Source organism: Ambystoma mexicanum, chromosome 1q (genome assembly GCF_040938575.1).
Source record: "Ambystoma mexicanum isolate Mex_15411 chromosome 1q, UKY_AmexF1_1, whole genome shotgun sequence".
Lineage (NCBI taxonomy): Eukaryota > Metazoa > Chordata > Amphibia > Caudata > Ambystomatidae > Ambystoma > Ambystoma mexicanum.
This window is the reverse complement of record NC_090922.1, coordinates 1,334,858,802-1,334,880,177: the sequence shown is the minus strand read 5'-3', so window position 1 is coordinate 1,334,880,177 and position 21,376 is coordinate 1,334,858,802. Positions and strand designations below refer to the sequence as shown.

Sequence of the window (21,376 nt, the reverse complement as noted above, 5' to 3'; positions counted from 1 at the left end):
TGGAGGGAACTCCACCCCACAGAGCAGGGCTTCTCATTCCACTCAGGGGCCCACGCATCCCTCTCCAGACTTGACTATTTCTTTCTTCTAGCCTCCGAGGCGTGTAGAGCCCTTAGAGCAGATCTGCTCCCCAGAGGTATCTCAGATCACTCCCCCCTGGAGATGGCGATAAGTACAAATAGACCATGACCCCCCAGGACGTGGAGACTTAATAACTATTATCTCGGCCTTCCCGAATTTTTCGAGTTCATCGCTGAGCAATCGGAAGAATACTTTGAAATAAACGCGGGCTCTGTTGAGGACCCCATTATATTATGAGAGGCACACAAGGCAGTACTTAGAGGGGAGGCGATCGCCTGGGCAAGTAATAGGTGGAAAGAGTATCACAGGAAAGTGACCGAGGCAGAGGGGGAAGTGGAAAAATGGGAAACCAGATACGTACTAGACGCCTCCCCAGAAATACACTGCTCTCTGGTAAAGGCCAGGGTGCCGTTGCACAACGCAGCATTAGATAACGCAAAACAGGCGCACAGGGAATCTAGGACCCGGATTTATGAGTGTGGGGACAAAGCAGGCAAGTTACTGGCCTGGTTGGAGAAGCGGGAGGAGGGGCATAGATACATAAGGCAGATCAATCATAATGGAGGCAACTTGGCCCAAACGGACTCGGATATTGCAGAAGCATTCGCAGAGTTCTACGCTAATTTGTATAGGGCCCCAACCACACCAACAGACCCATCCCTTCTGAAAGAAATCCTGATCCAACAAATATCAGAGTAACAAAGAACCGGCCTCGATAGAGATCTAGAGGAAACCGAGATAGCGGAGGCCATTGCCCAGTTACAAACCGGGAAAACGCCGGGCCCAAACGGGTTCCCGGTTGAAACCTGGAAACGACTGGGCTGCGATAAGATGGCAACTCCTCTCCACAATATGTCCTTGGGTCCAGCTTCTATACGAGGAACCACAGGCGGAGGTCAGGGTAAACGGCTGGTCCTCCAACACCTTCCCACTGGTCAGGGGCACGAGGCAAGGCTGCCCGCTATCCCCCTCCTCTTTGCGCTGGCAATTAAACCACTGGCACTGTGGCTGCGACAGGTCACCACGTGGCAGGGATTCCGATGGGCGGAGGGACGAGAAGATAGGGTTTCCCTTTATGCGGACGATCTGTTGCTCTACCTGACCGATCCAGAGCATGCAAGACCGATAGTGACCACAATGCTGATAGCATTCGGAGAATTCAGCGGTCTAGAGGTAAACTGGGACAAGTCAATCCTTTTTCCAATTAAAGGAGGTGATCGGGCACTCCCACAGGGTACCCCGTATCGAGTGGAGAGGGAGGGAGGGATTTAAATACCTGGGCATATGGATCTCTGCGAGTCCTTCGACATATGTGCCCCGCAACCTACACCCACTGATCGAGCGCTTCACCGCGGATGTGGGGCACTGGAACCTTCTTCCCTTAACAATAATGGGCAGGGCAGCACTTTTTAAGATGTTAGAGCTCCCACGGTTTATATACATACTGCAGAATGCACCACATATAATACCAGAATCGGAATTCGTCCGAGTGGAACGCCTTCTTAGGAGGTTGATATGGCAGGGCGGACAACCCTGCATCGCGTTAACAACATTGCAGCAATCTATATGGGAAGGGGGCAATGGACTGCCATACCTTTGATCCTATTACTGGGCCGCCCAGCTACAGGTAGTGAACGATCTCCTCCATGGAACCCGAGAGGCCCCACACATCAGAGCGGAAATGTCCGTTTCACAGGATACCCCGCCCCTCGCCATACTATACCAGAATCTCCCCAGAACCCCCCGCAAACCACCTCAGCACAAATTGCAGCCATCTGGAGACAGGCACATACACAGATTGGCTGGGGGAACAAACTAACCTTAGCACAACCAATATGGCAAAATGATATGCTAATCGAAATGTGGGATCTCACGATGAAGACCCGCTGGACTGCAGCAGGGATAACCACAGTCGGGGACGTGATGGCTCCATCCTTCCATTCGAGGCACTGAAAGAAAAATTTGGAATTCCCGAAAATGAGCGCTTCCACTATTTGCAATTTAGGCACACCCTTAATGGTCATAGGCGGGCACTCGCTGAGGCCCCGGAGTGCTCCCCCCTGGAGCGCAACCTCCTCCCACAATTCATTCCCACCAAAGTCACATCAACCTTATATAAAGTCATAACTGCATTCGCCACACCGGAACTGACCAGCCTGAAGACCAAATGGGAGAGGGATGTGGGCCCTATGGAACCGGAGGACTGGATCCAGGTACTCATGCATCCGCATGAGATTACTATAGACTCCAAAATCAGACCGGTACAACTTACACCGAATATACTATCCTCGGGTCGCCTTGTTCGGATGGGGATGAGCCCCGGACCCCAACTGTTTGAGATGCAGGGGGGAGGAGGGCACCTTTTTCCATCTGATCTGGGAATGTCCCCGGATACAATCCTTCTGGACACAGGGCTGTCATAAGCTGTCTGGGTCCTGGGATGCACGATAGCACTGGAACCTGCAAAACTGCTGCTAGGGGTCCCGGACGAAAATGATCTGAACAAATGGAATAAAATATTTTTATCCAACGCACTGTGTTTAATCAAGAGGGACATAGTGCAGAAATGGGGTGCCCAGGATGCTCCGACCCTAGCCCAGTGGGCAGCCGAAATGGACGTCTGTGCAGCAAAAGAACATAGAATATATACAGCACGGGGATGCCCTGCCAAAGCTGCCAAGATATGGGCAAAGTGGGAGGAGGAAATGGACTGAGAGTCAATGGGCAGAAATTAACTGGAATAAATGTGGTGCGCACAATGATTCAATGTATGATGTACGGGTAGGGACAAAATAAGTGACAAACGAGAACTAGATGGCCGGGCCAAGCGGCAGGTGGGACCGGGGCTGTGTGGATGGGTGGGGGGCGGAAGGGCTTGTATTTGGTATGTTGTATATTTTGTTGAAAAAACAATAAAACGTGTTATTAAAAAAAACTTGATTATTGCAATGCCCTTTTGCTCCGTACATATGCCAAGAACATCAACAGGTTACATGTGATGCAAAACAATGCCCTTCGAGCTGCGCTGAGCATTCCTAAAAGGAAACATCGCTTTCAGGCAAGAAGAGACGTGCACTGGCTGCCAGACAAAGAGCGCATCCTATTCGAAACCATGGCCATCACACACAAGTGCCACTCACGCACTGCCCTACCTTACCTATCTGACAAAATTACTCTGGTCACCTCCATCAGACCCATTAGAGAGCACCACTCCAACAAGATACACATCCCCACTTTCAAAAGAGCCAAAGCGGGTGGATCCAGCTTCCAACATCTAGCACCCAAAAACTGGAATGCCCTGCCCACATCACTTAGAAAAGAAGCATTTTATACCATCTTCCGGAAAGCCCTCAAGACCAGACTCTTCAACTAATCATTGTTCGCTCAGATACCTGTCACTCAGCAGGTACCACAGTTAGCTCTTAGCTCTATATTTCTCCTGCTTGGCTGAGCAGGTCCCCCTGTAACCAACTGACCCATCATGCCTCCTACAACACCTCTTATCAACGTCTCTGATATTTTGCTTTGCTCTCCGCCTCTCCTCCCTTCTCTGTAATTCTTCACACAAGTTCCACTATCTGTTATTTCCTCTGTATATATTTGTATACATTTGTCTGTAATGTCATACTCTATACTCTCATTACAACTAAGTAAGCCTACTGTAACAGCACCACGATGCCCCAGGGCTGATGTGCGCTATATATATTTAAATAAATCAAAAATAAATAAAACTGTTGCTACTAGTCAAACATGGCCATGCAATGAGATTTTTCGCCTGTTCTTTTTCCATCTTGTTGTTTAGCCTTCTTCCTGGCCTCAGAGCCAGGAAGATCCTTATAAGGACTTCCAGTGCCTGGGAAAGCAGCAGCTTTTGGCGAGCTACTGGAGGGCCATGTGTGTTTGCAGGCAGGATGTGGGCTGGGTCAGTCTGACTCCAATCCACATACTGGTTTCTGTGTGTCTGAGTGGTATGCATGAATGTTCTCACCAGTGGTCCTGATTGGACCACTGTTGAGGGGCTGGGGTGTGGGCTAGTACCACTATTGGCTAGTGAGGGCAGCAGCTCTTACCTGGCTTTTAGGATAAGCGAACCCCTGCACCCATTCTTCAGAGATCCTGGAGAAACCTGAAGGAGCCAAGTATCCTGTCCAACTGTGAGACCAGTGAAGAAACCGTAGACCTGACTGAAGGAGACCTGGCAACCAACATTTGCTGCTGTCTTGGAGGGACCATCCATTCCTGACGTCTGCTCAGTGCCCTGCCAAAGGAAGCCTTCGGAAGTGCCCTGGAACCGTCCTGTGGATGACCAGCTTCGTTTTTTGGGATACTGTGCTGCTGGCGTCACCGTACCGATTTTCGGTCTGAACCTTGGGGGATCCTGGGCATGCCAGGAAAAGCAACATCGAACACTCTTCCTTTGTTCTGCCAAGTCTGGGGAAGAATCAGAGTATGGGGGTAAGTTACAGAGTTTCTAACCTACAGCTATACTCCCATTATAAGTCAATGGGCTTATAATAAACCTTATTTATAACAATTTTGGCTTTGCCATTGCTTGCTTGCGCAAGACATCTGACTGTTGGGGCTACTTTTGGGCATTAGTCTGACTTGAACCCTAACCTTAAGAACCCTTCACTGGACCTGAGAGACCTTACCTGCATTTGTTCCTGCCTCCTAACTTCTGTGCAACTTTAACCAGAACTATTGGGCAAAAGGCCCCAGGCAATTTAGGGCTGGACAATTTTTGTAAAGGGTCATCTCTGTGGAGCATAAGTGCATAATACTCGTCTAACCTTTCCTTTGCAGGAGTTTCTGATGTGCATTATGCCCTATGTTCCGAGACAACAGCATTCTGAGCATACAGAAAAAAGTAACAGAAAGAATGGCATGGTCCTACTATAGGTATAAGTACCAACGTCATGTACAGAGTCGAGGAGCATAGGAACCGCAGAAGGTGTTTGTGTAGCCAAACTAAGATTTTCAGAGAACAGCTGGCACTGGTGGATATCTATCCAGATGAGCAATATGTGGGAGGACGCAATCCATTTAATTATCCACCTGGATTTCGCCTGCTTCAAAACTACCTTACCCTGCCTTGGGCCTGTATAGGAAATTAAGAGTTGTTCTCTCAGACTGAAGATATAGAAACTCAAACACCATACACAGAGTGTGGGGATCAATAATTGACATCCCGAAGTGCAGTTCTTGCAATGCTTGAAACCCAACGTTTTCATGGTATTTTAAGCACAGGCTGTCATGTGTCATACTTACAGTGCGCTCATTGTCACTTCGGGAGTCAAGGAATGGACCACAGGATAAGGTAAACACCAAGGCACATAAAGCCCCTGCAGGGTGAAAAGGGTTACAATGCTAGCTATGCCAGCGAGGATATATCTGATGATGAGGATTCCGTGGAAGAACAAAATAAATAAGGACAAATGATTATCAATAATTTGCTGGTATTTATTGTCAAAAGTAATAAAACCCATAGACAGAAACTTCCATTATTTGTATTACAGTAATTTGAAATGCATATCCAAAATACTTAAAGGAAAAAAGTCCTACCATGCCAACACTTTGCTCAAGAACAAGCCAGCTTTCTGTTATTGTTTGAAGATCTTGGCCACTGAGGGGTTCCCTCAGCCTAGCTTTCACCTCTAATTTACCACCTGTTGGTTTTCTGCCATCAAAAATCTGAAAGTATTATAAAAGGAAAAATGTATAAAAGTTTGTTTTAACTACCAATGTTCCTTTAGCGTGAATAGGCTCAATATTTTAAATTTGTATACCTCCAACATATATTTATTGAAATATCACTGATACCTCACACCAAACGAAATACCAGTTTAAACAGTCAAAAGTATTTTCAATGTCATAAAAGAACCACTTACTCACCTCTGGTAATGTTCTTTCTGATGGATATACCTCCCACTGATTCCTCACCTTAGATGTATTCTGCAGCAGCAGCACAATTTTTCAGAAAACCATCTGACCACCTGGGGGCGACGTGCAACATCGGCGTCTAGAGCCCTCGACATCGGGTCCAGACGTAAGGTCCATAAAATTAGGCGGAACGAAAGGAATTATGAGTCCCACCAACAAAACCATATGACTTGCATCCTTTCCTTAAGAAAGGCCAATTAGTTGTCTACCCAGAACAATGCCATTAGGGCGGCTCTTAACATACCCAGGCGCTCCCACATCTCCTCCACCAGGCGTAACCTACACTGGCTACCCATTACACTTCGTATTTCACTCAAAGCACTTGCACTCACCCACATGGCACTAAATAATGCCGCTCCTGCTTACCTGTCCACACGCTTCATACAACACACAGCTTCTAGACCCTTAGGATCTGCACAGGCGCACACTCTAACCATTCCCAGATTCAAGCTTCAGACAGCTAGAGGCACGAGTTTCCCAGTCCTGGCTGATAAACTGTGGAACTCTCTACCCAATGATCCTAGGAATGTGCCAGTCCTCCAATCCTTTAAAAACAGAACTAAACGTTGGCTGATTGAACAGGATGCTCTGGCTTCCGCTTTGTAACTTTGCAGTGGTCATCGCATACAGGCTACTCACTGTATATACTGTACTGCTGACCTTTCTGCCCGTCCGTTTTAATACTTCTGATGCATGTTCATTCTTATTGTAAATATGTTTATACAATGTAACTATGTAATCTTTAATCTATCTATGCAACTCTTTTCTGTAACTACCTTTCCAAACATGCGCCCTGATGCCCTTGGGCATGGTGCGCAATACAAATAAACAAAATACAAATAAAATACAAATGAATTGAGGGGTAGGCTGAGAGGGCGACGAGGAAGCTGTGGGAGGAATATCCATCAAAATGAACATTACCAGAGGAAGTAGTTTGTTCTTCTACTGGATAGTGCCCTCCCACGGATTCCTCATCTTAGATGGACTCCTATAACACTACTTGCCCCTTCATGGATGGAGGGAAAAGAGTGCGACTCCCATCCTGACACCCTTACAGAGCATCCTGTAAAGCAGCTTGGCTAAATTGGGCGTGCTGACTGTCCCAGGCATCCAGGCAATAACGCTTAATGAACATGTGGATAGAAGAACACGTTGCTACTTTGCAAATGTCTGCAGTGGGGACTCATATTTGTAGAACAGAGGAGGCTGCCATTCAACTCGTCGAATGGGGCCTCAGTCCTTCCTGTGAGTGATTTGCCTGCAATGCTGTAGCATTCTGAAATAGCCAATACAATCCATCTTGAGATGGTTTGCTTGGTAATAGATTTTCCCATCTAATGTCTAGCGTATGCCACAAAAAAGCTGGTTGTTAACCTTGAAGATTCTAGTTCTGGTAATATAGAAGTTCAACGCCCTTTTTGGGTTCAGTCGGTAAAGTCTATCCTCCTCCTTAGAAGGATGAGGAGGAGGGTAAAGATATGGAATTTTTATAGTTTGTCTTAATTGGAAGGGCATCACTATCTTGGGGAGGAAGGACGGACGAACCATAAGCGCGCCTTACCTTTTAAAAAAACAGTAAAAGTGGTTTTGATGAGCGGGACTTGAGCTCACTCACCCTGCGCTCTGAGGTCATAGCGGTCAGAAGGCTATCTTCCAAGACAAAAACTGTAGCAGGCAAGAGTGCATGGGCTCGAATGGGGTGCACATCAAAAGAATCAGCACCAAGTTCAGAACCATGCCTGCGTAACGTACGAACCTTGGTCAGGTGTCCTCTTGAAAATAAAAGTGCTGCAAAGTTCCATTTAGCTGTCGCCACCAGGCGACCTAACCTCACAAAGGACAACAAAAAGGAAAGTACTGCATCAATGTGACATGTTAAAGGGTCGAAATCTCTAGCTCTGCACAAGCTGCAAAATGGTGTACCTCCGGCAGCAGTAAAAAGCATTTGTTGCTGCCCTTCTCGCCGAGAGAAACACCTCCATGACATCCTCCAGAAGATCCCAATTTCTGACCTCATACTTTCAGGTAGCCAGGTGTGAAGAGTGGAGGATCCAGTCTCCTCCTTGCGAGTTGAAGTCTGCTCGCTTTGGGAGACATTGTGAAAGGCAGATGGCCATGTCCAGAAGGTCCGGGTACCACGTCCTTCTGACCCAATCCGGGAAATCAGGATAATTGTTGCACTGAACCTCCTTAACCTCCTGATGACATGTAGTATGACGAGATAGGTGGGAACGCATATGGCAGTCCACGATGAAAGCATCCACCAGTTCTCCTCTCAATGGAAATTCCCTGGAGCAGAACAGCTCGCACATCCTGTTGGAGCTGGATGCGTACAGATGCACTTGATCGGTTCCTGTAAGGGTGTAGAGATCGACACACAGGTGGCATGCTTTTGGCTATAGACTTTTATTAGTGAGCAAAACAAAAGAGACACCCCTATCTGACCCTAGTTCTAAGAGGGGATTCCCAGCCTCAGCTAACACTAACGAAACTGTCAGGATGTCAGTCTAAAACAAAGTGTCCACCGTCCTGTGTCCAAAACCTATTTCCAGCCCTTACACTATAACTTAAGAAAGAGGGGTGGTCTTCTGGGTCCAGAAGAATGGTTCCCTTCTTCTGGATCCAGAAGAATGGTTCCCTTCTTCTGGACGACAATCCAAAGTTCAGCTCTGGGTGATGCAAACATTATGTTCTTCTCAAAGGACACAAATCCAAAGTCTCAAAATGCTCCTTCGGTTGGAGTTCCAGCAAGGCATGTAGTAAACAAAGTTTTGTATCTTTACAGTCTTAGGGGGATGACTCTCTCCCCCTGGCCTTTATAAGGTGACTCAGTGGTCTCCCCCATGCCAGGACAAGCATCTTTCTTCTCCTGGCCTTTATCAGGCCCTTCACTATGCCAAGAGAAAGATTCCCTCCTCTTGGCTTCTTTTGTAATTTTCATCAAGACTAGGGGGTATGTTTCCCTTCCCCTGGCATTTCTCAGCCTCTTCACAAGGCCAAGAGAAAGACTCCCTTCTCTTGGCTTCTTTCACAACTTTTATTAATACCAGGGGGTACGTCTCCCTTCCCCTGGTCTTCACAGTGTTTATAGCCCACCTAGTTGCCTACACTGCCATGTGATGTGACTATGATGATGATTTTGTAGGCAGTTTGTTATTTTGTGTGGGTCCTTGACCCTTTGCAGCTCTTCTCGTTTCTTAGCACTTATACCTGGGTTCACTATCCTGCCAGGTATTCTCCAGGTCGGGTTCCAGACCCTTCTAATGGTTTCTTTCTTGGGTCCCAGACCCCTTTTATGTGGTTTGTCTGCCTTTCGGAGGCCCCTACAACCGTTCTGGTTTTTCCAACCTCTTCCTACCCTCGTGGTTTTCTACGGGCTTTGGTTCCACTCTACGGCATCTTCCGATTGTTACAGGGACTGTGGCGGCTCCACAATGGTTCCCTACTGCCCACTAGCCTCTTCTGATCGTTCCAGTGACTGCAGCAGCTATGCAGCGGCTCCCTGTTGTTGGGCTGTGCGAACCAGGCAGTTTCCTCTCTCCAGTCTTCTCCCAAGGCTGTTTGTTCTGCCTTGTGTCTCATGCTCCAGTCTTTTGTGATGAATGGCAAGATGTCCTCACTGCTTCTATAGGGAGAAACACCCGTTCTCATGAGGCCAGGAAGGTGAGGTCGATAGAAGACCTGGGGGTGGTACTCAGTGTTAGGCAGAAACCTGTGCAGTTCCCTTAGGGACCACTGCAAAAAGTTTAAGACTACAGGTGTTGGCAGTAAACCCAATTGGTAGCAGTCTGTACCACCCAGATTTACCTGGTAGCTGTGGCTGAGCAGTCAGACCCCTCTCAAGAAGAGTTAGGCAGTATATAGAGTATACACATTAGGTACAGAAATGCACAAGCAAACACTGACCAGAGCTTGGGTATAAAAGTATATAATTATTTATTTAAAACACACTTATAAAAATACACTGGCACTAATATGTCAAGCAAGTTCAAACACATTCACTAGAAATATATACACCTCCCTGATTAATTATTCGACAAGTCTTATGAAAAGAACACCACTTATTATGAATACAGAGGTGAGCGCTTAACCAAGATGGCACTCCAAAAATTATTTAAAAAGGGAGGGAAAAGGCAGAATTAGGAAAGCACACAATACCAACACTTTTAAAAGAACCACAGCAAGTCAAGAAAGGCATAGTCTATGTAGAGCAAGAAAGTTCATAGGCCAGGCCCTCTCTTGGAGAGAGCAAGGCGGAATGTGCCCAAGATCACACAGTTGAAGTACACTTTAAAAGTCTTTGCAGATAGTTCAAAAGGAGTTGGATCAGTTCAGAAAAGTTAGTTAACAGGTCCCAGGTCACCCCAGGATAGAGAGTCAAGGATTTACGGGACACCTTGAACAGTCTGCTGCAAGGGAGACCAGGCGGACACAGTACCTGAAATGGTGAGAAAGCTCCAGCGGGGGCAGTTGTTCCTGGCAGCGGTTGCAAGTCAGTGCTTCGTCCAGGTGAAGAGAAGGTCTCGACGTGGAGGAAAGCTGGAGGTCGTTGCACTGCCAGGGAAGAAACCAGCCGAAGAGTTTCTCGGTAAAAAGGTACTACCCTTTTATTCGTGGTAGTGGTGAAGCGGGGCTCTCCGGCCGCCGGGGTGCTTGGCACGGGCGATTGATCCAGGAAGGCGAAAAGAGGGCGAACTGGTTAACCCCACCAGTTTAAAGGAAGAAGAATCTCCAGGATGAAGATCTTCTCTGTCGTCGGGAAGTGGTGAGGGGGTTCAGCAGGGCTCCACCGGTAGTGTCGTCGTTGCAGATCGGCTCAGCTTCTCTCTCTTCGGATTCTTTAGGTCCTGTGGCGACTTCTGAAGTTCCAGTCCCCAAAGCCCTGCTTTTATGCAGAAAACCCCCATTCACCAGTCCTAGCTGTCACTCAAACATGCTAAGTGGTGAGCCGGGCAGCTCACCACTGGGCCAATCACACAAGAGTGCGACTTGAGTTGCCGAGGCAACTCAGTCCAGGGTGCCTATTCCCCCCTCCCACACATCCTGTAGACCCAGACAGAGTGGCACCACTTTGGGAGGCTTCTATGCAGAAGCCTGCCAAAAAGTGGAACAAAGGTCTCGACTTCGGTTGGAGTTACAGAGGCGAACACAAACGCCATTTTAAAACCGAGTCCTGGCAAAAAGACCCAACCGGGGAATGAATATTAAATAAATAACCCGGCGGTATCTTTAACATTGCACCAAAAAAGTGGTGCGTTTAAAATGAATGGGAAAATCCCATAGTAAATATTCCGGTGGAATATTTCGCGTGGTAACCACTGCCACCAGCCAGAAACTCGGCGAGGGGGGACTGCACAGTGCCCCCTCGAAAAACAGACCCATGGTTTGATTGGTTTGTACTGGTTCTGTTCACAATTTAAGACTAGTAAAGTCAATGGTGACTTTACATGCCCTAGGAGACAGTAGTCAGTCCCAGGTTATGGAGTCTATGTTTGGGGGTCACTATGACACCCCTGTGTTACTGCACTGAGGGTGCTGTGTAACACACATCCCAAAAACACATGAAGCCCTATGGAGTAAAAGACCCCATAGCCCATAAAACACATTACAAAGTCAAAGGATTTTGTACTGTCACTTGTAGTCTTAATTGTGTGTGGTGTTCCCAAAGGGTACTGCAAATAATTCTGCCTAACAAGGGCTGCAGCCAGGACCTATGTTGGGAGTCCCCAGAGGGTATGAGAAGCCTTGGGAAAAGCAGTGAGTATAACTTCACTGAGTTACAGTAACAAGGGGAATAGAGCCTGGGACCCTTGTAAGAAATGGACATACCAAATTGCAAAAAGCATTCATCTTCTTTGTGACAATACTTGGAGGGAAGGTGACCCAGGACTGTTACATAATAAAGAGAACTGTTAGAGAAAGCTATATGAAAACAGTACTTACCAGGGGAGTGAAACAAGTCTGTATGCAAGATCAAGAAAGCATAGGGAGAATTGTGAGAGAAATATATTTGAAGACAGTACTAGGCAGTACTAAACCAAGACTGTATGTGAACACAGAAAGACATAAAGATGACTGTCAGAGTGATGCCTGTGGAGTCAGAGAAAAAGGAAATCAGGTCTGCCACTCAGGGTCAGGGACCTACCTCAGCTTGGAAAAGCATCCAAGTCACTCTTCTTAGTCGCAGTGCCTGGTAGGAAGAAACCAGGTCTGGCAACCAGGGTCAGGGACCCACCTCAGCTTGAAGCACATCCAAGCCACTCTTCTTCATCACAGTGCCTGGTGGGAGGAAACAAGGTCCGCCAACCGGGGTCAGGGACCCAACTCAGCTTGGAAAAGCATCCACGCCACTCTTCTTTGTTGCAGTGCCATGTGGGGGGAAACCAGGTCTGCCAGCTAGGACCAGGGATACATCTCAGCCTGGGTAAGTATCCAAGCCACTCTTCTTCGTCGCAGGGACTGGCTGCAGTTTGGATGCACATCCAAACATCCTTTTCTTTGTCGTAGTGCCTGGTAGAGAAGAACCAGGTCTGCCAGTCTGGGTCGGCGAACAGAGATATTTCCAAAGGATTGTTAACCTAAACCAGAAGCCTAAGGAAGGCTATTGTTGAACTGTACCAGAAGCGTAAGGAAGGCTGGGAAAGGGAGATATTTCCCCAACACTTGAAGAACAGATACATCAGAACTGTCTTTTTCATCCAGAGGAAAGGAATCATTCCTCTGGGCCAGAAAGACCACTTTATTATTTAGTTTACCTTAGAGTGTGAACGACAAGCTAGGATTCTGACATTGGACTTTGGGACTTTTTACCTTGGACATCCGGACATTTGACATCAGTAGTTTTGATTGAGGCAGGGAAACCCCTCTTAGAGTTAGGGCAAGATAGGGTTTGCTTTTTGTTTTTCACTTTTCACTTGAATAAATGTATATGCCAATCACAATGGCCCCTCCATCTCAGTCTTACTTCTGCACCCTTACACTTTCCATGGCAGACCTTTAAGGGATGCTTCTACACACAGGTATCTTTCGCGCCATCTGCTGCTTCTTCCTTCCTCACACAGGATTTTAATCTCCCGGTTCCTCCAGGGAGGGCCTCTCTCTCTGTTTGAAATTCCATCTTCTTTTTCAAGTGTGTCTTGGCCAATAGGAAGCTGTAAGAATGGATTTCTAAACTCTGGCCTGGTGGACAGAGGTTTAGGAGGTCACCCTAGTTTAGTGAGAAGGAACCTTCAGGACAAGCCAGTCCAATCACGGTAGCTTGGCAGGCGGTCAAGACTAAGGGCCTCATTACGAGTTTGCTGGTCCAGAAATAAGGGTGCTGGTAGCAATGTACCGGCACCCTTTCTGGACGAGCAAACTACAACTATGCTTTCCTGGGCCAGTGCGCCCGGCAGTTCTGACATGCCAGGCGCAACGGCCCCGGGAAGCAGAGTTGTCAAGAAAGCACCGGCACCATTGCAAATGGTGCCGGTGCTTCCGTGTCCCCATTCCCATGGAGTCCTATGGGGCTCCATGGGAATGGGGACTAACATTTTCCACCGCCTGATATCCCGAGCAGCTGGAACTTGTAATTTCCCGGTGACACCGGAGTATCAGGCAGCAGAAACAGTGTTTCAGTGGGGCGTCAATCCGCCGGTAGCACCTGCAGGTTACCACCGGACTTGTAATGAGGCCTTAGGTCTCAGTAGGGATGAGAGTGATCAGAAGAACACAATGAGCACACACAGTAAAGAAACCACAGAAAACTCTTAGACAGGGGTATATCAAAAATTAAATATACATTTGCTTTATCCCCAATAAAACAACACGAAAAACCAAACCAATAATGCAACAGTTACCACACAAGCATATCACTATTTAACATATATACAACTACTCTGCCTAATGCGATAAAGAGGAGAAAACATCCACAACCTGTAACAGAAGGGGGGTTAATACAATGTAAGCATTTAGGCAGTCTTCAGGATGGAATCCCTAACTTATTCAGTCCAGCCCTACGAAGATGGGAGCCTTGTGCTCAATGTACAGCAGTGTTAGGCAGATCCCGTGCAGTGCCCTTAGGGACCACTACACATGATTAAGACTACAGGTGGCAATACAAGTTTTACCTTTGGTACAAACCTGTACTACTAGGTTATAGTGGTAGCAGTAGCGGAGCAGCCAGGCTTATCTCAAGAGTATATGAGCAGTAGCAGAGATTACACAAAGGGACACAATTAATGTGGCTCAAGCAAACACTGACTCAATGTTTCAGGTAAAAAATATAAGTACATTTATTTTTAAACAATTTGTTATTAACACAACACTTCTATTAAAATTTAAAACCACACGTTAAATACACTACAACTGACCAATTCACTTTGTATGGTATAAATCAAGGTAAATACTCTGTGTTTGAGAGAACAGGTGTTACGAAACAATACATGTTACCGTGAATACGATTGCTATTACTTTTTGAGAGTTCGGTCTACTAAATAAACACGTATCCGAGGCAAGAAATTCTACCGGGGCAAAAACACACTTAGCACCTGAGCTACCCAGAGAGAGTTGGGGCAAAAATCATAGGCAATATGTTAGATAGGCAAACAGAATCGAAGAACACTCATAGACAGAAATACAAGAGTCAAGAGGCCGGAGCCAGTGTCAATTAGAACATGGTTCCTGTGTCGAGGATCACATGTCACATTCTTGTGTGCGGAACGGCTAATACGACCGCCGCCAATAGACCCAGGAGATGTTGGTACCACCATGCGGAGGTCACCTCTCTGCTGAGGAAGTGGGTGATGGCCGAGATCTTGTACTCTGAAGGAAATACCTTCTCGGAGCATGTATCCCAGATTAGGCCCAAGAATGTCAGAGTCTGCGTGGGCTGCAGCTGTGACATCTTGAGATTAGCGAGAAGCCCAGATCGTGCAGTGTGTTCATAAGGGCATGGAAAGAGTGGTGAACCGCTTCCGGAGATGTAGCCCTGACGAGCTAGTCGTCGAGGTATGGGTAGATGTGGAGGCCCTGCGCTCTGAGGAGGGCCGCCACCATATTCATGAGCCTGGTAAAGACCCTGGGGGCCGAGTTGAGGCCAAAAGGGAGGACCCTGTATCGACAATGGTAGCCCATGATCCTGAACCGTAGGAAAGAACGATAGGGCTGCCAAATTAGGACGTGTAGATACACATCCTTCAGATCCAGGAAGCACATCCAGTCTCCCTTGCACAATTTCTCCGCTATAAAAGCTGGCATAACCATTTTGAATTATTGCAGGGGTAAGGAGAGGTTGAGGGTGGAAACGTCCAGCACAACTCTCAGGCCCGCCTGGTTCTTCTTCTGAATGGCGAAAATCCTGGAGTAAAAGCCCAAGCCTCGCTGGGAGGCTGGGACTTCCTCCACTGCCTGGCTCTCGAGCGACTGCATCTCCGCTAAAAGCGTTGCTGTCCCAACCTGTGGGAGTGGAGGCGGGAGGAGAGGCTGGGATAGGGAGGCTTGTACCCCGTGGATACTACATAGAGGAACCAGGAGACCATGAAATTCTGGCACCAGAAATGTGCGTGGAGAGCGGGCCTGCCCCCTACTGGAGACACGTGGACCCGAGTCATGCCTTCTTTCCCTCGGAGGCTGTCGCAGAGGAGAGGGACTGGAAAAAGCCCTTACTCCCCCCCTTTTTGTTGTTTGCGCCAGTTCTGAGACAGCGAGCGGTACGGCTGCCTGGATCTCCGTTCCTGGAAGCCGCGGAACCCTCCATACGCAAGGCCCCTGTCAGAGCGCTGCTATGACTGGGTGTACGACTTGGCGTGGTCTTTATCAAGATGGATAAAGATTTGGCCGTTTGTGAGCTGTTTTTCTTCTTGTCTAGCTCTTCGTCCGTGGTGGAGTGGAAGAGGCCCCCCACACCCTTTCGAACGGTAGATCTAATATACGTTCCTGGACGTCAGGGTTGAATTTCATCGCCCGGAGCCAGGCTGTCCTTCTCATGTCGGTGGCAATACAGATGGCACGGTCAGAGGTGTCACTATGGCCCACGGTGGATTCCATGCGGTCCTGCGCCACCAGCTTGGCCTCAGCGAGCACCGCCTTAAAACTTGATTGGCTCTGCGTAGGGAGTTACGGGAGGAAATCTGCGATTTCCCACCATAACCTTTGGTTAGCGGCCAACAGCATAGCGTCTGCGTTGGGCTGACGAAGATGCAAGGATGCGTTGGAATAGAGTTTCTTGCCGTACGCCTCCAAGATCTTCTCCTCCTTGCCTAGCAGGAGGCAGAGGACGACTGAGGCTTGGAGTATAGTGATGCCGCAGCGATCACTGAGGAGTGTGGCTGAGGATGGGCCGAGAACAAGAGTGTATCCCCCTCCATCTGCCTGTACTTGGCATCCAGGTGCCGATTGACCGGCTGGGCCGAGTGGGGCTTAAGCCAACCCTTCTTGGCCAGGGAGACTACATCGGTCTGCAGAGGAATCCCTGTCTTGGCAGAAGGGTGTTGCGTGAGGTCTTCAGCCAGAACCCCCTCTGCCGGCTGCTCAACCTCGGGCTGGGGTAGGCCCAGGTATTTCGCCAGCCCAGCAAGACATTCGAGGAAGGCCCTGGCTGAGGATGGCATGTCTGGATCCTCCTCATCGTCCGTGTCCTGCGGATCAGGAGGTTCCTGTGGAGGTGGAGGAGTAGTTGGAGTCGGAGGCTAGGGCACAGGAACCGCAGCCGGGGGCTGAGGAGGCGGCAGAGGCTGGTACGGAACCACCTGATGAGTCGGCTGGGGAGTTGCTAGCATAGTCGGGAGGACTTCCCTGATGGCAACCTTGAGGATAACCCCCATACAAGGTGACTTCATGAGGCCGAGGGACCTCTCGAAGAACCCCTCTTCACTGGCCGTAGAGGTGGCAGGGGGTACTGATGGGGTAGACGAGAGCTGCTGGAGCCGCTGCATATGCTGGTATAAGGACCAGACCGGTCCCGCCCGCGCGGGAGAGTCCTTGGCAAGGAGTCTCCTTTGCAGAGTGTGATGGAGAATAGCGGCCCTACCTTGGGCTTGGCTCGATGTTTCACGAAGTTTTTGAGATCCTCTGGAGGCGTCTTCTGGAAGAGCTCCCTACACCTGGCTAGTCTGTTCTTCAGCGCTTTCGAGGACAGCGAGTCACACGCTGTACAAGCTTGCCAACCGTGGTCTGGGCCAAGGCAGAGGGCATGGGGGTCTGAAATTGGGATGAGCCCGTTGCAGGATGGACACCTGCTGAACCTTGTGGAAGTTGGCATGCGCCGGGGAGGAGCGTGATGCCTGAGGGCCGAGTACCTGAATGATAAAAAGACAAAAAAGACAACAGTGGAAGTATCCGTGCATGGAATTACATGGCCGAAGCCAACCCCAGGATCACTGGTCAATTCGGCCCATTTCTGTCAACGCCGAAAAGGAGACTGGGGTGTGGCGCCGGAGGACTGAGTCAGGGCAGCGCATGCTCCCTGGGCTGCACCCCCGCGCACCTCTAAATTTAAAGGGGAAGAAGATTTTTTCTGGTGAAACAGGTTCCGTCTCCCATCTCTTGGAAGGGACGCCCCATGCAGGATGGAGGAAAGGGGACGGAACATAAGAGTATTAATCCAATTGGGTGTTCCTTGCATTCATCATCTAACTGTGTTAGATTAGCATCTATCCCAGTGTCCGAGGCATCTGTCTGAACAATAAAAGGTTGCTTGTGGTCAGGAGCCCTGAGAACAGGGGCCTGGTACAGGAAGTCTTAAGCCTTGGTAGGCCTATACAAACTGTCAGAACAAGAGACTTTCTTGGGCTTCTTTGGAGTAGTGGGCGCAGTCAGAGGGGCAGCTATGATCCCATAGTCTGCCATACAAATCTATTCCTGTAATACCCAGTTAGGCCCAAAAAGGCTCTCACTTGGGTTTGGGTAGTGGGGGTAGGTCAGCCTTGTACTGCGTGTACCTTACTGGGAAGAGGCTAAATCCTCCCCTCCACTTACCTCATGCCCAAGGTAAGCCTCAGCATGACCACTGAGGGCTCAGCATGACCACTGAGCCCTGACCAATTTGAAACCTGCTAGCCTTTATGGTCAGGTGGGCTTTCTGAAGAGCCTGTAACACTATTCCTAGGTGTCTCACATGCTCTTCCCAGGTTGAACAGAAAACCGCAATATCATCCAGATATGCCAAGCAGAATTCATCCAATACATTTAGAACATGATTAAATAGCCTCTGAAAAGTGCCAGGTGTATTTTACAACAAAAATGGCATTACCCGGAACTGGTAAAGCCCTTCTGGAGTTGAGAATGCGGTCTTCTCCTTGGCATGTTCTGCAAGGCCAATTCGCCAATATCCTGCAGTGGGGTCAAAGTGCTGAGAGACCTGGAAGCACCCAGCATATCCACCAACATATCAGTTCTTGGCAGAGGGTGGGCATCTTTCCTGGTGACAGCATTGAGAGCCCTGTAATCCACACAGAATCACAACTCAGAGGTACCTGCCGTTGGCACCAGAACCACAGGACTGGACCATGGACTACTGGAGGGCTCAATCACCCTTAGATCCAACATCTTATTGACCTCAGACTTGATGTAGGATTTCACTTTATCTGACATCCTATGACTCCTCCTTTTGGTAAGTACACTATCTCCAGTGTCACTATCATGTTTGCACAAGGTGTCAAACCTGGAGTAAGTGAAAACACGGGGGAGAACTGCCTCAGCAAAGTCAGCTGAGGGGCCACCTTGACACCCTCAATGGAGCAATCTGAAGGGTTACCCTGGAATAAGTCAGGAAGAAGTTCTGCTTCCTCCTCTTCTCTGTCGGATGCCAAAAGTAGTGCAGCTATTTCAACCCTCGGGATGAAAGCCTTCTGTCTACTCATGCGGAACACCTTTGGGGCTTGACCAGGCCTTCCAAGGTCCACTAAATAGGTTACCTCACCTAGTATTTCCACAACTCTGTAAGGGCCTGACCATTTATCCTGGAGGGCTTTAGGTCTGATATGATTCATGATGAGGACCTCTTGGCCTGGGGTAAAGTGAACAAGAGAAGCTTTCTGGTTATACCAATGTTTGACCAATGTTTGACTAGCCTTCAGATTGTCAAATCAGAAGGACCATTATCTTCCTTAAACATAACACATAGTCCACTACATTGGTAGTGATAGAATGAGTAGGGAGCTCCCACCCTTCCTTGACTATGGCCAGTGGTCCCCTCGCAGGGTGACCAAATAGAAGCTCAAAAGAGCTGAAACCAACACCCTCTTGAAGGACCTCTATGTAGGCAAAGAGTAGGCATGGTAACAGGAGATCCCACTTTCTCCTTTTGGGTTCCTCAAGAGCCCCAATTATGCTTTTGAGAGTTCTATTAAATCCCTCAACTAAGCCATCTGTCTGTGGATGATACATAGATGAAAACATATAAGTGACCCCACACTCTTTTCACAGGGCTTGCATATACTTGGACATGACGTTGAAGCCAACTCTAGTAAAGATGCGAAGCAAAGCTTTAGTAACTAACTTGGCAGCTACTGTCTTAAGTGGGATGGCCTCAGGAAATCTGGTGGCATGGCCAACCAATACCAGTATAAACCTGTTGCCAGAGGATGTCTGAGGAACAAGGGGGAACAACAATGTCAATCCATACCCTCTCAAAGGTCACTCCCACCACAGGGAGAGGCGCCAATGGAGCCTGGATTGTTGCACCACTTTTCCCAGAAATCTGGCAAGTGGCACAACTCCTACAATGGATTTCTATCTGGACCCCCATCTTGGGCCAGTAGAAATGCATGGATAACCATAGTATTCTTGATCCCAGGATGAACTGCAAGGGGGACCTCATGCACCAATTGTAGGAGGAAGAGTCTAACTTCAAGGGGGACCACTAACCTCTTATGGTCTCCTTCAGTATGGTATGATATGATAAATTATTTATAACGCGCTTAATACCCAGAGGTTTCTAAGCGCGGACCCGAGGATCGAACCTGTGGTGCTCCGTGTCGTCTTGCTTCCAATGCGAGCATGTTGCCCCTGAGCTATCCTCCCGAGCTAACTCTGTGGGCTCACTATACAGGAGCCTACCTTCCCAATAAATCCTATGTTTCCCAGGAGGTTCTCCCACAAGCTGGGCACAGGCCTGTTGCCTGTCTCCTTAGGCCTTCTAAAGATGGGCAGTCATGTTGGCCCTTACTAAACTCATCCCTATCAGGACCACCTTCAACTAACAAACTCTGGAGCTCAGGATCGTCATGGGGTGTTAGGGAGAATTCTCTTCTATGGCTAATTTCCCTTACCTATAGAGTTCCCCAGCAGCTTTGCTGGATTTGAGGGGTTTATTTTTTTCTCCTGCTAAGAGTGAGACCCTTTTTCCCCCACTCTTAGGCAGATTGCTAGTGTGTGTTTTAGGCTATCTTGTGTGCTTATGGTCTATGGGGTTTTTCTCACCCTCATAGGAATCATCTTTTCATGTGTGGTACACAGCACCCTCTGTGCCGTACCACAGGGGTGTCGTAGCAACCCGCAAACATAGACTCCATACCCTGGGACTGACTACTGTCTCCCAGGGCATGTAAAGTCCCCATTGACTTTACTAGTCAAATCTTATGAACAAAACCAGTACAGCCCATCTTACTATGGAGGTACTGGGAAGGGTTAATAGTTTTTCCCTAGTGTGTGTTCATTTTCGAGGGGGTACCGTACAGTCCGTCTCTCAAAAGTTTCTGGCTGGTGGCAGTGGTTACTACCGAAAATATTCGACCGCGAATATTTTCCTATGGGATTTTCCCATTGTTCGAGGCTACCACTTTCACTGACAGCCTCTAACATACCGCCGGTTTATTTCAATATTAACTTTACTCCAGTAAGATTTTATTGCCAGAACTTGGATAATATTTCTTTCTCGTGTCTTTCTCTATAATCCTAATCCAGGTCGGGGATCCTTTGTTCGGCCTTTTGGTGGGCTTCTGCACAGAAGCCCTCCTCTCTGCGCCACTGAGTCTGGGGTAGACAGGATATGTGGGAGGGGGAATAGGCACCCTGGACAGGGTTGCCTACGCAACCCAAGTCGCACTCTGCCCTGATAGGCTGGGGGAGTCTCCCGCCAGGAGAGCCACCCCACTGTATGAGTGACAGCTAGGATGTATGAATGGGGGTCTTGCTGCATAAAAGCAGGGTCCTGAGGGCTGGAGGACAAGATGTCGCCACTGGAACTAAGAAGCCGAAGAGGAGAGAAGTCAAAGACATCTGCAACGACTGAACCACAGGTGAAGCCCTGCTGCAGATCCTCACCACTTTTCTCCGACGACTCGAGAGGATCTTCACCTGCAAGAGTCTTCTTCCCTTGAGCTGGTGGGGCCAACCAGTTCGCCAATCACCTTCTAGGACCTGCCTTGGTCAAATC

The 21,376-nt window shown here is 48.4% G+C and overlaps 1 protein-coding gene across 1 annotated transcript in view; it reads right to left on the bottom strand.

The window, feature by feature from the left end:
• CC2D1B (coiled-coil and C2 domain containing 1B) overlaps positions 1 to 21,376 on the bottom strand; it is a 2,515,186-nt gene that overhangs the window by 80,627 nt on the left and 2,413,183 nt on the right. The window contains exon 24 of the mRNA XM_069642198.1: positions 5,644 to 5,772. Coding sequence (XP_069498299.1) covers positions 5,644 to 5,772 — 129 coding nt within the window. The remainder of the gene's footprint in view (positions 1 to 5,643; positions 5,773 to 21,376) is intronic.